Source organism: Eubalaena glacialis, chromosome 17 (assembly GCF_028564815.1).
Source record: "Eubalaena glacialis isolate mEubGla1 chromosome 17, mEubGla1.1.hap2.+ XY, whole genome shotgun sequence".
NCBI lineage: Eukaryota > Metazoa > Chordata > Mammalia > Artiodactyla > Balaenidae > Eubalaena > Eubalaena glacialis.
In genome coordinates, this window is record NC_083732.1 from 23,089,627 (window position 1) to 23,102,521 (window position 12,895).

Consider the following 12,895-nt stretch of genomic DNA (forward strand, 5'->3'; position numbering starts at 1 on the left):
AAACTAACTACTGAGCTACAGTGATCAAGACTGTGTGGTACTGACAAAAGGATGGGCATATAGACAGTGGAATGGAATTGGAAATCTAAAAATATACACATACATTTTGGTACAATTGATTTTCAATAAAGGCGCCAAGACAATTCAATGGCGGGAAACAGTCTTTTCAACAAAAGGTGCAGGAACAACTGGAAAAAAATGAACTTGGACCCCTATCTCATATCACGTACAAAGATTAACTAAAAATAGATCAAAGACCTAAATATGAACTAAAGCTATAAAACTCTTAGAAAAAATGTAAGTGTAAATCTTTGTGACCTTGGAATAGGCAATAGTTTCTTAAATATGACACCAAAAGCGTTACCAAAAAAAGAAAGAATAAATAAATTGGACTTCATCAAAATCAACTTTTGTGCTTTAAAGGACACCATAACGAAAGTAAAAAGAAACACAGAGAATGGGAAAAAATATTTGCAAATTGTACATCTGATAAAGGTCTAGTATCCAGAATATATAAAAAACTCTCACAACCAAACAATAAAAAGATGACCCAATTTAAAAGTGAGCAATGTATTTGAAAAAAAAAATTTTCTTCAAAGAAGATACACAAATGGCCAGTAAGAATGGTCAATATTGAAAAGATGCTTGACATCATCAGTCATCAGGGAAATATAAATGAAAGGAAAAGTGAGATACCACTTCACACCCACTAGGATGACTAGAGTAAAAAAGTCAGACAACAAGTTTCGGTGAGGATACGGGGGAATTGGAACCCTCATACGCTGATGGTGTTAGTGTAAAATGGTGCAGTCACTTTGAAAATAGTTTGGCATTTCCTCAAAAGTTAAAAATAGAGTTACCATGTGACCCAGCAATTCCACTTGTAGGTGTATATCAAAGAGTATTCCACAAAAACTTGTACAACTAACATTTGAAGAAGCATTACTTGTAATAACTAAAGAGTGGAAACAACTTATCCATTCAATTGATGAATGGATAAACAGAAATGTGGTATATCCATTCAACAGATTATTGATCTATAAGAAGAAATGAGGTACTGATTCATGCTATAATATGGGTGAATCTTGAAAACATTACACTCAGTGAAAGAAGTCCAGTATAAAAGGCTCTATATGGTATGATTCCATTTGTATGAATCACCTAGAAAAGGCAGATCCATAGAAACAGAAAGTAGATTAGTAGCTACCAGGGTCTGGTGATGAGGAATGGAAAGCTATAGCAAATGGTTTTATCACTCTTTGAGGTGATGAAAATGTTCTGGAAGTAGATAATGGTGATGATTGCACAGCTTGTGAATATACTAAAAGCCACTAAATTGTACATTTTAGAGAGTACATTGAATTTTAGCTCAATGCAAAATAAACACAGAAAACATAAACGATGAATACATGTTGAAAAAAAACAGTCAATGTCACTAGCAGTCAAAGAAATGTAAATCAAAACAAAAGGTTATTTTTCCATTACCCTGGCAGATATTATCAAAAATAAAAATACTCACTGCTGACAAAAATGATGATCTCATATATTGTTGTAAGAACTGTAAACTGATGGGTCCTTTCTGGAAAATAATTTGGTAATATGTATTAAGAAGCTTAAAGTGCTGATTCTATTTAACCTAGTCATCCCAGTTCTAGGAATCTGAATTCCTTATTTAGTAGACCATATAGAAAAAGGACCTTTGTTATTTATTATGAACCTCCCATTTCCTCTGATCTAGGTAGAAAAATGAGTCTCACCCTTACCCTGGGCCCTATTTAGACTCTATGTGATAGTTCCCATCATTTCTATTTTCTTACTTCTACAACTCAATTCTACCTTATTGACCTGCTCTGGATGATTTTAACAGTATTCAGAACATCTGTGCAGCTCTCCATCACCTTTCCTACAATTCAACCAGTTCAGTCACCATCTAGTGTCCCTGATACTCTTCTTTCATTATGTTATCATCATAACTATCTTGTGTTTTCCCTCAAAAAACAAAAAACCAAACAAACAAAAAATCAGGGCTATTATCTGCTTTGTCTCATAATAATGAGGGCTTTTTCTGGAACCAGATTGCTTGGGTTTGAATTCCAGCCTTGCCACTTGCCAGCTATGTGGTCCAGGTCTCAGTTTCCTCATTACATGGAATTATCATAAGAATTATATAATTATTACATGGAAAGTAGTCAGAGCAGTTCTGGCACATAGTAAACCCTGAATCTGTGTTAGTTGTTATTATTATTATCACCTCACAGAGATATTATGAAGCTCAAATAAAATAATGTGTATGAAACTGTTTTCTAATGCACTGCTATTATCATTTCATATTATAGTGACATGTGTATACCTTATCCTCATAAATTATAGAAGAACAAGGACTATCTTATTTTTTAATGGCTCACATTGCACATAGTAAATGCTCAAAATTTGCATTGTAATTCACTGTTACTTTTATGATCAAATCACTATTGACTTTTGGTTGTCTAAATACCATCACATCAAGACCACTGACAATCTTGTTATAACATATATCCACTTGTGTCTTCCACTATGTCAGCAGTCTTTTCAAAGTGGAGTCCACAATGGACAATCCACTGCAAGTATGGGAGGAAAATTTTTAGGAACTCTATCTACATTTTTTCCTCATCTTCTGTAAATTTTCATTATTTGGTATTTATCATTACTAATGTGTGCAAAATTACTATGAAAATGCTATGACATATAAATAAATGCTAATGTGTATTGGAAGTGCAGGCTCAAGATAGTTTTACTAAAGGGTGTACTGTCTAAAAAAGTCTGGAGATCAGCACACTATCCCACAATATGGTTTATCTCCTAGCGTCAAGCTGATCTATTCAACTCCTCCTAGAACACAGTTTATATCTCTTTGTTTCCAAATCTGACTCACAACCAGTCTGTCTGAAATGAGAGTATGGCAGCCACTCCTTTTCAAGCTACAACTTGCATTCTTCACACCAAGACTTAACCATCACCAAACGTAAGCTTCTTAAAAGAAGGGTCTGTATCTGGTCCACCTTTGTGTCTACTGCCACACCTCCACCACCCCAGCACAAAAAAGGGTTTTCCATAATAACTGGCACATAAAAGGCTCCACATAAATGTTTGCTGAATGAATAAACTGGCAGAGAGATTGCTACTGGAAGGCAGGAGAGTGTGCTGGTTAACAGCAGAAGCTCAGATCTTGGCTCTGTCACTTAACTGGGTGGCCCTGGGTCTCAGATTTTTCCTCTGTGAAATGAAGGTAATAAGAGTAAGTAACAAGTAAAAAACATTATCTTAACTCAAAATGATTAATTTAGTAGCATAATTTAATGCAAAAAAATGCCCCAATTAATGAAATATAAAATGGGGGCAATTACCATGTAGTGAGCACTTTTTTTTTTGTCAGTGGACAAAATCAGCAGTTCTCTGTGATACAGTGTTCAATACATGTCATCTTGAGTTTCCCATATCCCTCCAAGAGGTATAACATTGAATTTCCCAAGGTGTCATGCCGCTTCTCTATGAGTATGCGGAGAAGACAGTAGAGTGGAAGGAGGGGAAAGGTTAGACAATTTCCTCCCATCTTATGAACATTTGAGAGGGTTTTCCTTTGTCATTTGGGGTTTCAAGTACTGGTCACTGTTAAAACAACACAACCCATTATTTTAATACAGCTCTTAAACTGTAAAAAAATTAATTTTGGTAGATGACTTATTTGTCTATGTTGAAAATCCCAAAGAACCAACAACAACAACAATACCACCTCCTGGAACTAAAAAGCAATTATAGAAAGGTTTCAGGATACAAGGTTAATACACAAAAGTCAATTGCTCTCTTATATACCTGCAATAAATAATTGGAATTTGAAATTCAAAACACAACACCGTTTACAAAAGTACCAAAAATACAAAATACTTAGATATAACTCTAACAAAATACTAACAAGATCAACACAAGGAAAAGTACAAAATTCTGATGAAAGAAATTAAAAAATTAAATAAATAGAAAGATATTCCATGATCATGGATAGTAAGATTCAATATTGTTAAGATAGGTAAGATGTGAGTTCAGATACCTCACCAAAGAAGATATATAGATGGCAATGGTATATGAAAAGATGTTCAACATCATATGACATTAGGGAATTGCTAATTAAGACTACAATGAGGTACCAAGACACACCTATTAGAATGGCTAGAACTTAAAACACTGACAACACCAAATGTCAGGAGTTCTCATTCATTGCTGGTGAGAATGCAAAATGGTACACTTTGGAAGACAGTATGGCAGTTTAATACAAAGCTAAACATAGTCTTACCATATGATCCAGCAACCATTCTCCTAGGAATTTATCCAAATGAGTTGAAAACGTATGTCCACACAAAACCCTGCACATGAATGTTTATAGAAGCTTTATTCATGACTGCCAAAAATTAGAAGCAACCAAGACATATCCTTTAATCAGTGAATGGATAAACAAACTGTAGTACATCCATTCAATGGAATTTTATTTAAAAATAAAAAGAAATGAGCCATCGAGCCACAAAAAGTCATGGAAGAACCTTAAATACACGTTGCTAAGTGAAAGAATCCAGTCTAAAAAAGCTACATACTGCATGACTCCAACTATATGACATTCTAGAAAGGCTAACCACAGAGACCATAACAGATCAGTGGTTGCCATGGGTTCAGAGGCAGGCAGGGAGGGATGAATCAGTGGAGCACAGGCAATTTTTAAGGGCAGTGAAACTGTTCTGTATTATACTGTAATGGTGGATCCACAACCTTATGCATTTGTCAAAACCCATAGAACTGTGCAGCACAAAAAGTAAACCCTAATGTCAACTACGGAATTTAGTTAATAACAATGTATCAATATTGGTTCATCAATTGTAACTAATGTAGCTCACAAATGCCAGATGTTAATAATAGGGGAAATTGTGTAGAAGGAAAGTGGGTATATGGGAATTCTCTACTTTCTCCTCAACTTTTCTGTAAACCTAAAACTACTCTAAAGAATAAGAGCTATTATTTAAAAAGTCCATAGTAAGTAAAAAAAACCAGCAAATTTTATATATACACACATATGTATAAAAATACCTAAGGATATGCATGTACACACTTTCAGATAAAATAAAATAACTATACAACTTTTTCATGATAATTTTTAAACATTATATTCTGTTATTTTCCTTCTCCTAATATGTTTTTACAGGGACCATCAATGGGAGATGAGGAAATGCAGATAATTATGCTAAATTATGTTCAGAAAAATTTTGGTAGTGAAGGGAACTAGGATTGAGGAGGACAGCTGTGGGAGTCTGAGGTCTAGGAAAGAATTCTTTTTACAGGATATAATAATGCCAACTTAAAAAGAAATATTGTTAGCAGCCTATTTCAAGGAAGATAAATAAATATTAGAATAAAAAACTGCATAGCAACAGTATATTTCAAATTTTCCCAATGAGTTAAAACATGAGGAAAACAAACACATACCAAATCATTGATGTTGACCATTAGAACATTCTGATAGGCTCCGCCGTCTTTACCTTCAATATCACAATCAAATGATGCTACTGGCAACAGAACAAGGATCAGGGGAGGAATTCCAAAGATATACCTAAAAGAAACTAAATTCAACAGTAAGTAAGAATAAGCTAAATGCCATAAGTCATATTATATCATTTGATGGTGGTATTTCAATTGGCCTGACCACTTATTTCTAATAATTTTTAAAATGTATCTTGGTTTTACATAGTGTAGGAAGAACTCTAAAGTTCAATATTATATAACTACCAAAGAAAGACAATATTTTAGAGTCTAGGTTTCTTTCACTTTTTATTCAGATATAAGTCTTTGGGAATGTGCAGAACAAGTGTGATGACAGCAAAATCTCTTTGCTTCATCAACAGAAAAACAGGTAAACTACAGGTTAACAATTATACATTTTTGAAATTTTATGATCTATGGCACGTGATTGTATATTTATGTAAAACTTGATGGTTGTTCAAGTGTCCAGCTGCTTCCTGGAAACAACATTGCAGGAAGTTTATCTGCATGGTACGGCACTGTGATTATATTCTTTCTTTTTAATGATGGATCCTAGAAGGCTTACCCTCCTCAGAACTGTGACAAAGTTGATATTTATATTATGAGACTCCTTATCTTTTCAGTATCTTCTTTTTCTAAATGTCCAGAGACCCACATTCTCTTCAAACACAGCCCTGTTTAGCTTCTTGACATGTTAGGAAAACCCAATAAATAAATTCATACCCTGTTAACTAATGATTTGTATCTGTTTTTAAATAAGTTTTCTCATTTAAGGGCAACTGTTTATCAAAAGGAATGAAATTATAAATGGTATCATTGTGGGCAGTAGTAATACACTGATAGAAAGCCAGTGATTCCCTGAGGCATTAAAATCTGGTTTTATAGGGACTGATTTTATTTCTTCATAAGCCTGCTGGAGTGTCTTGTTTGCATGTTTCTGTAAACCCTCGAATATTGTTGACAATATATTTCCTGTGATTTTCCCCAGTGAACTTTAACTGTTCTTGTTGAGTGCAAGATACTTCGCATGTATGCCTTCTCCTGATTAAGATTACAAACAATACTCCTTGGAACCCAAGGAACTAATATTGTGACAACAACCTAAAAACTGTCAAATATATCAAAAATTTCCCATAACATTCTCATCTATTCCATCATTATCTGTCGTATAAAAATAAGTAGCTCTCCCCAGTAAATTATGTGCCATTAGTGACCTATATTTTTACAATAGAGAATGTAGGCTGGGCAACAGATAGGGGAACAAACAGGAATCCTACATCTAATCTTCATATGTCACTGACACTTAACAAGGTAAGAGAAACAAAATGAGATGTGGAGTCTATTCATAGCTCTGCCACTAAATTTCTATATGCATGATGAGCAAGAATCCACTTTGGAGATTAATAATGATGATGATGCTAGTTACCTTTAATTGAGTACCTGTCATGTACCAAGCACTGTTCAGTGCCTTAGACTTACTATCTAAGGATCAAAAGGGTCCTACCTGCTATTTCATCTTTTTATAAAATATAAATAGTAAGGTGCCAGGTCTGGATCCTAACCTGAGCTGGTTGCTTCACCAGGATTTGATCAGAAATGCCCATTATCTTCTGATAACATGTCATCACTTTGATCTTCTGAATGAAAACCACTTCCATGTACTATTATACAGCCCTACCTCTCTTTCTTCTACCACAGTTCCTTCATCCTGAAGATTCTCAAACAATGATCAATTGCTAATTATTTACTGAGTCCTAGCTTTGTATAGATTGTATAGATTGCATAGAGCCAAACTTTTTACTTTCTCTGTCATCTTACAGATGTCCAGCAGGGACAGTTTGCGAGGAGTAGATGGTGAGGAAAATTTATACAGCATATAACTTGAAATGAGCTTTAAAAGAAATATAACAAAGTAATTAAATATTAGAATGAAAAAGAGACATTTTTACTATTATACATAAACGTCATTTCAAAGGTCCACATTTTATGTTTTAATAAAGGAGGTGGTTTTATTTTCTATGAGCACTAGTTGTTGTGCCCTCTTCACTCCAAATTTCAGTAATTAGCGCTCCCAAAATTCACATCGACCCATTTATTCATTTGATGGCATTTTGTCAATGCTTTCAAATGATGGCTTAGTGGAAAATTCAGTCTTTTTTGAGTAACTAGTTTCTCAATTCTAAAACAATATTTGCCTTATCTGTAAAGCATGTCTTTGGTTGCCATCTTTGTTGTTAAATAGGCTAGCCCCAGACTAGGGCAATGCAAAGTACAGAGGGAGACGTGGGGTTTTGTGTTGGTATGCCAATGAGTTGTGTGACTGACTGAAGGACAGAGCCTCTTAAAAGCTTCACTTTAGACTAAATGATCTCTTAATGTCGCTTTCAACTCTCAAGCACCTTAATTCTAAGAATCTACCTAGCCATCCAAATACAATAACTCTTTAGATTTGAAATTGCCTGACCAACAATGTTGCAGACACACCCAGGGCTTCAAACCCACATCTCAGAGGTTCCCAGCTTTCTCATTAATGACTTACAGTTTGGTCTGCAATTGAAGTCTTTTCTCCACACCACATAGACAGTAACACATTAGTATTGCCTAGTTTGAGCCTGCTTTTGACATTGTTGTCACAATAGAAAAAGACTCTGCTTTTATTTTTGTTTTGTTTTAGATTATACATAGATACCAATTCCTTCCCCCCACCTTGAACTTTCCCTTAGGTTACAAAAAAGACAAACCATAAAGAATAATGCAAGGCAAGCTTGAGCTTGTGGAATTTTCTTCAGATTTCCGGAAGGGATTGAAACTGGAGAATTTGTTTTCAGTAGGGAATTTGGTTAGACCAGAATGATGGCTGTCTAAAAAAAATTCTTGTTGGTTTTTAAATTAAGCCAAATAATACATTTAATCCTCAGATGCTTAAGTTATGGGGTCAAAGTGAACGTGAACAAATTAGTTTCAACAGTCCTTCAAATCCAATCTTTCATTAGTGTTTAAGACCAATCAGTGTTTACTGATTGTCTATTATAGACATTACATAGACCTATTTTCACTGGGATTTTAAAGAAACGGTCAAAAGACATTTAGGATGGAATGAAAGACATTATCTGAATATATAAGACTTGGCTTTAATATGAACAATTGGCACAAGTAAGTGAGTAAAAAAGAAAAAGTTAATAAACAGTAGGCAATAACCATATGTTATATGAAAATCAGCTTTTTAAGTTTACAAAAATGAATGTGATTATGCTCACATAAAGAATTCTAATACATTCCACAAACATGTTAAGATTGGATTATAAATTCTATCCACAAGTCCCATGATAAACAACAGTTAAAGACATTTCTGAAGCCATCCTATAATACTGCATACAATATTTCATTTAATCCCATAACCATTTCTTGAGATAAGTACTACCAATCACTAACATTTTTGCAGATGGAGAATCTGGGGCCCAAACATTTTTCCCCATATAAAATATGTCTTGTAAGAGGCATGATTCAAATCCAAGAGTCTAGAAACTAAGCTTTTAGCCACTGAGCTGCACTGCTTCCTATAAAAATAACTGCATGTGTGTAGTCAAGGGAAATGTACAAAAGTCCATCTTCCTCCAGATGAACCTCACTACAGCGCTTCCTTGGCCAATTCCTGAAACACGGCATCACGTACTCCTATTTCAGGAAAAAAGACACTGATTATTTGCTTTATTGCATTAGGTTATGTGTCAGAGATGAGGCCAGAAAAGCAATCTCACATCACGTGTGTGACATCAACATGTAAGTTGGTCCTACAAAATAACATTTTCCATTTTTGCTTAAGGTATTGCAACACTAATGTGGTACCCTGTGTAACCCTCCTTTATACTTGTTCAGGCTTTTTAATCTTTCTCAGTTCTCTGTTTTTATTACTATTCCATTTTTGGGTCCTCAAATATGATTAAATTATCGAAACTAGGTAGCACAATTGAGGACCACATAGTGGGTCCTCAACTACTTCAACTCCCAAAAGAAGTGGCAAAGTAAAAGGATAAAAAGTAACCCTATCCTTAAGCTTCTAGTGAAATCTACTGGAAAAAAAAATTATCAAAATCACTCATAATTATTATTATTAGGAGTTTAGAATTCTAATATTTTGGTTGCTGATAACTTATGATGCATGATTAGTATAGATATACTTCAGGAAATAGAGGTTCCTTGTTCATAATGGGCACCTTAGCTTCCATTTCTTGTTTTACCTCTCCACTCTAGATCAGAGGTGATGGAAAGATTAGAACTGGGAGTGGCCCAGGAAAAAGCAATCGCAGGAGATCCATGGGCATTGTAAGGAAAACAGGGATATACCTAATTTCTAATTCTATATTAAACTTCTGGAGGACGCCCATTACAAATCTTCTACCCGCTCCCCACCCCCCTTTACTTTGCTACTGATCAGGTACTTCTTGACTATGTCAATTTTTGATGCTTTAATACCTGTGAGTGGGGATAGGGCTCTTTTGATCTAACGGTGCCGCCAGGAAAGGGCACAGACCAGGCATCAAACACAAGAACAATCTACTGCCTGTTCTGGCACCCTCCCCCACCCGTCTCCTTTTGCTTAAGGAAGTATTTACTATAAAACAGTAGAATTTCCCTCAGCAGATCCTCTCCACTCACATCTCTTTTCCCCCTTTTTTCTTCCAGTCAACTTCTGGACCCTTTACCTTGGCCATATGGCTGCCAACGGGAATCCAGCTCGCCTCAACTCTGCCCTTGTCCATTTTAAGTCCGTATTTCGCACAAATAAAATAGATTAAATCTCGGCAAGGGTCTAGAATTTAGAATTATGCCAGTTAATCCTGCCTCCGTCCAGGAGTACCCCTATAGGAAAGAAACCAAAACCCGAAACTGGCCTTTCTCAGTGCCAGCCCGAGCACTTGGGTTCCCAGCAAAAGACACAAGGTACAGCCCCGGTTGGAAACTCCCAGCCTCAATGAGGGAAAACGGGGTTTTCCAGAGACCTGTCCCCTTGAGGTTTAAAAGCGTGTCCCGTGGGAGCTTCGCTTTCGCTTCTCTAAGGAGTTGGAGCTGCAAGAGCCCAGATCCTCGCCGATCCCAGGGCGCCTGTGAGTACCGTGGCGCGACCAGGAGCCCGGGGAGGGTGGGCTGGGCGCCGGGTTGACAGCGGGCAGCGCTGGCCAGGGGAGACTGACGGAGAGCATTGGGACCTGGGCGCGGGCTGCCACCGCTGAGCGGCTCGGAGGCTGCAGCGCCCGGTCTCGGGACAGAAAGCAGGCGTCGGGGACTGCTTCTCCCACGCAGCCCGCCAGGCTCAGCAGCCCCAGGTGCAAGTGGCGATGGGCCAGAGTACTCGGGTGAGGCTGCCGGCTGCCCAGGGGCAGAGCCAGGGCTCTCCGCAGGTCCAAAGTGCAAGGCCGGGCTGTTCCCGGACGCGCCTGAGCGCGGGGCCCCGCAGCATGTCCCAGAGTCCCCTGGCGTGCCGGGCGCGCGAATTTATGCGCCCGGGAGAGGAGCGCTTACCATGGAACATGGTCTGCGGGAGGCGGGCGTGGTCATGATGACCGCAACTGCAGCAGGAGCAAGCTCTCACCGCCCATAGTCACTCCCAGGACCCTGGTCTTCCGCGGAGTTGCCGGGAGTCCGTGCCGGCTAGGGCCGTCTCTGCAGCTGGTTCCTCCTACCCACGCCGCGCCTGCTGTTTCATCCATCCCAAGGGGGGCGGCACACACCACCGCCCGGCTCTGCGCTTTGCCTTTCCCATAACTTCCGTAGGATCAGCCGACAGTGTACTTTCAGTTTCTACTTTGCGCTTGGTCTGCAGGTTCGATCTCTGAGTAGTTAATCACTGGGGCACCTTCTCCTCCCCGCACGCCTCCTTCTCCTGGTCACCTGCGTCCTCCCCTAGCGCTTCCTGGACCAGGACCAGAGGAGGGCGCGGAGTCCCAAAGCACCGCACAAGGAATGAGTTGGCCTTCTGAATCGGGGCGATTCGAGGCAAAGACTTTCCAGATGACCTCTAAGCCGTCTTGCCAAAGGCGGGCGACTAGGATCTAAAAGCATCGGTTGCTAATGTGTCCACAGAAGCCACAAAGGTGTAGGGCGAAAACTGGGCTATTGCAAGCGGACGCCAGGGAGGAGGCGTCGCAGCTCTTGCCGCGGATGTGGTGGTGGACGACGCCGAGTCAGTCGTCTTGTTAAAAAAAAAAAAAAAAAAAAGGAAGTAAAGAATGATTAAGAGGGCCACGGGCCACGCCCTCAGCCTCTCTAACCTCTCTAGTCTCCTTCCTCTCTGTCTTTTGTACATGCACCTGCCCAGGTGAGACCTCCAAGAAAAATAACCCGGTGTGTCCACCTAATGTGGTAAGTGCTATCTTTGGACCTGAAAATCAAAGCCCAAATTAGGTGGAGAAAGTGGAGACTGACAATAGATGGTAACCATGACTGCCTCGTGTGCATTTATCTGAATTGGCTAATAAATCAACTTATCCATCTTGACTGTCTGTTACAGAAGAGTTCATTTTTTTTTTCTAGGTCTGAATTATTTAGGTATTTTCTGTTTTTGTTTGATTTCTGATATTCTGCAGAAATCCTGCTTAAATGAAGGTGGGTAATGTAAAGTAATAACAGTGATAATAGTATTATGTATAAATAAATAGCATTATCATTTATCTAGCATTTGCTCTTCACTAGTATTGTGCTAAGTCTTTTATGTATGTCATCTCAAGCAAAATTTTCTATGTGGTAGACAATTTTGTTATCTGCACTTCACAGATGTAGGAACTGGGACTTCCTTAAGTATCTGCCAGATTCACTCTGCTGGTTAGTAACAGAGTTGGGACACAAACCTGCTGTAAACCAGCTCTAGAGTCTGCACTTGGAACCCCTGTGTTAGAAGTCCTGTGAACAATGTAGACATTGATGCCAGGAGAGAGACAGGGTCACATATCATGTGAATGTGCCTTTGCCCCAGTATGGGGACCTTGGGGAAAGTTTCTGGAGTTTGTGAATTCTGAATTGAGACCCAAACAGGTCAGTTAACTTGGCCATGTGAACATTCCAGATTCTGCTATAGTGTGAACAAAGAAAAGAGGAAAAGAAGATGGAACCTAGCCTGGAGGTGGGGAGTAGAGAAACAGGAGGCTGGAGTAACTGGTAAAAATGAATGCTGTAACTAAACACAACTAGCTTGGCTATTGATTTATTTAAAATCCCTGACAACAGCATTGAGGTATGTAATTGCACACAGCCTGCAGGTTTTTTTTATTTTTTTAACTTTTCAGGGACAGATAAAAGATCATCCACCAATAACTTGCTCAACAGGAAATCCATCTTCCTTTTT

General features: G+C 38.3%; 1 protein-coding gene and 1 long non-coding RNA gene across 3 annotated transcripts in view; one reads left to right on the plus strand and one right to left on the minus strand.

Moving 5' to 3' along the window:
• The window catches only part of LOC133076805 (uncharacterized), a 42,928-nt gene extending 32,570 nt beyond the window's left edge, over nucleotides 1–10,358 (plus strand). Inside the window, exons 2-3 of the long non-coding RNA XR_009697617.1 lie at nucleotides 9,277–9,336; nucleotides 10,240–10,358. This is a non-coding gene — a long non-coding RNA (uncharacterized LOC133076805). The remainder of the gene's footprint in view (nucleotides 1–9,276; nucleotides 9,337–10,239) is intronic.
• IL7 (interleukin 7) overlaps nucleotides 1–11,733 on the minus strand; it is a 49,589-nt gene extending 37,856 nt beyond the window's left edge. For both annotated transcript variants that reach the window (XM_061171372.1, XM_061171371.1), the window contains exons 1-2: nucleotides 11,077–11,733; nucleotides 5,503–5,636 (exon numbers count right to left, since the gene is read on the minus strand). In XM_061171372.1, coding sequence (XP_061027355.1) covers nucleotides 5,503–5,636; nucleotides 11,077–11,086 — 144 coding nt within the window. In that variant the 5' untranslated portion in view covers nucleotides 11,087–11,733. The remainder of the gene's footprint in view (nucleotides 1–5,502; nucleotides 5,637–11,076) is intronic.
• Nucleotides 11,734–12,895: the final 1,162 nt, after the last annotated feature.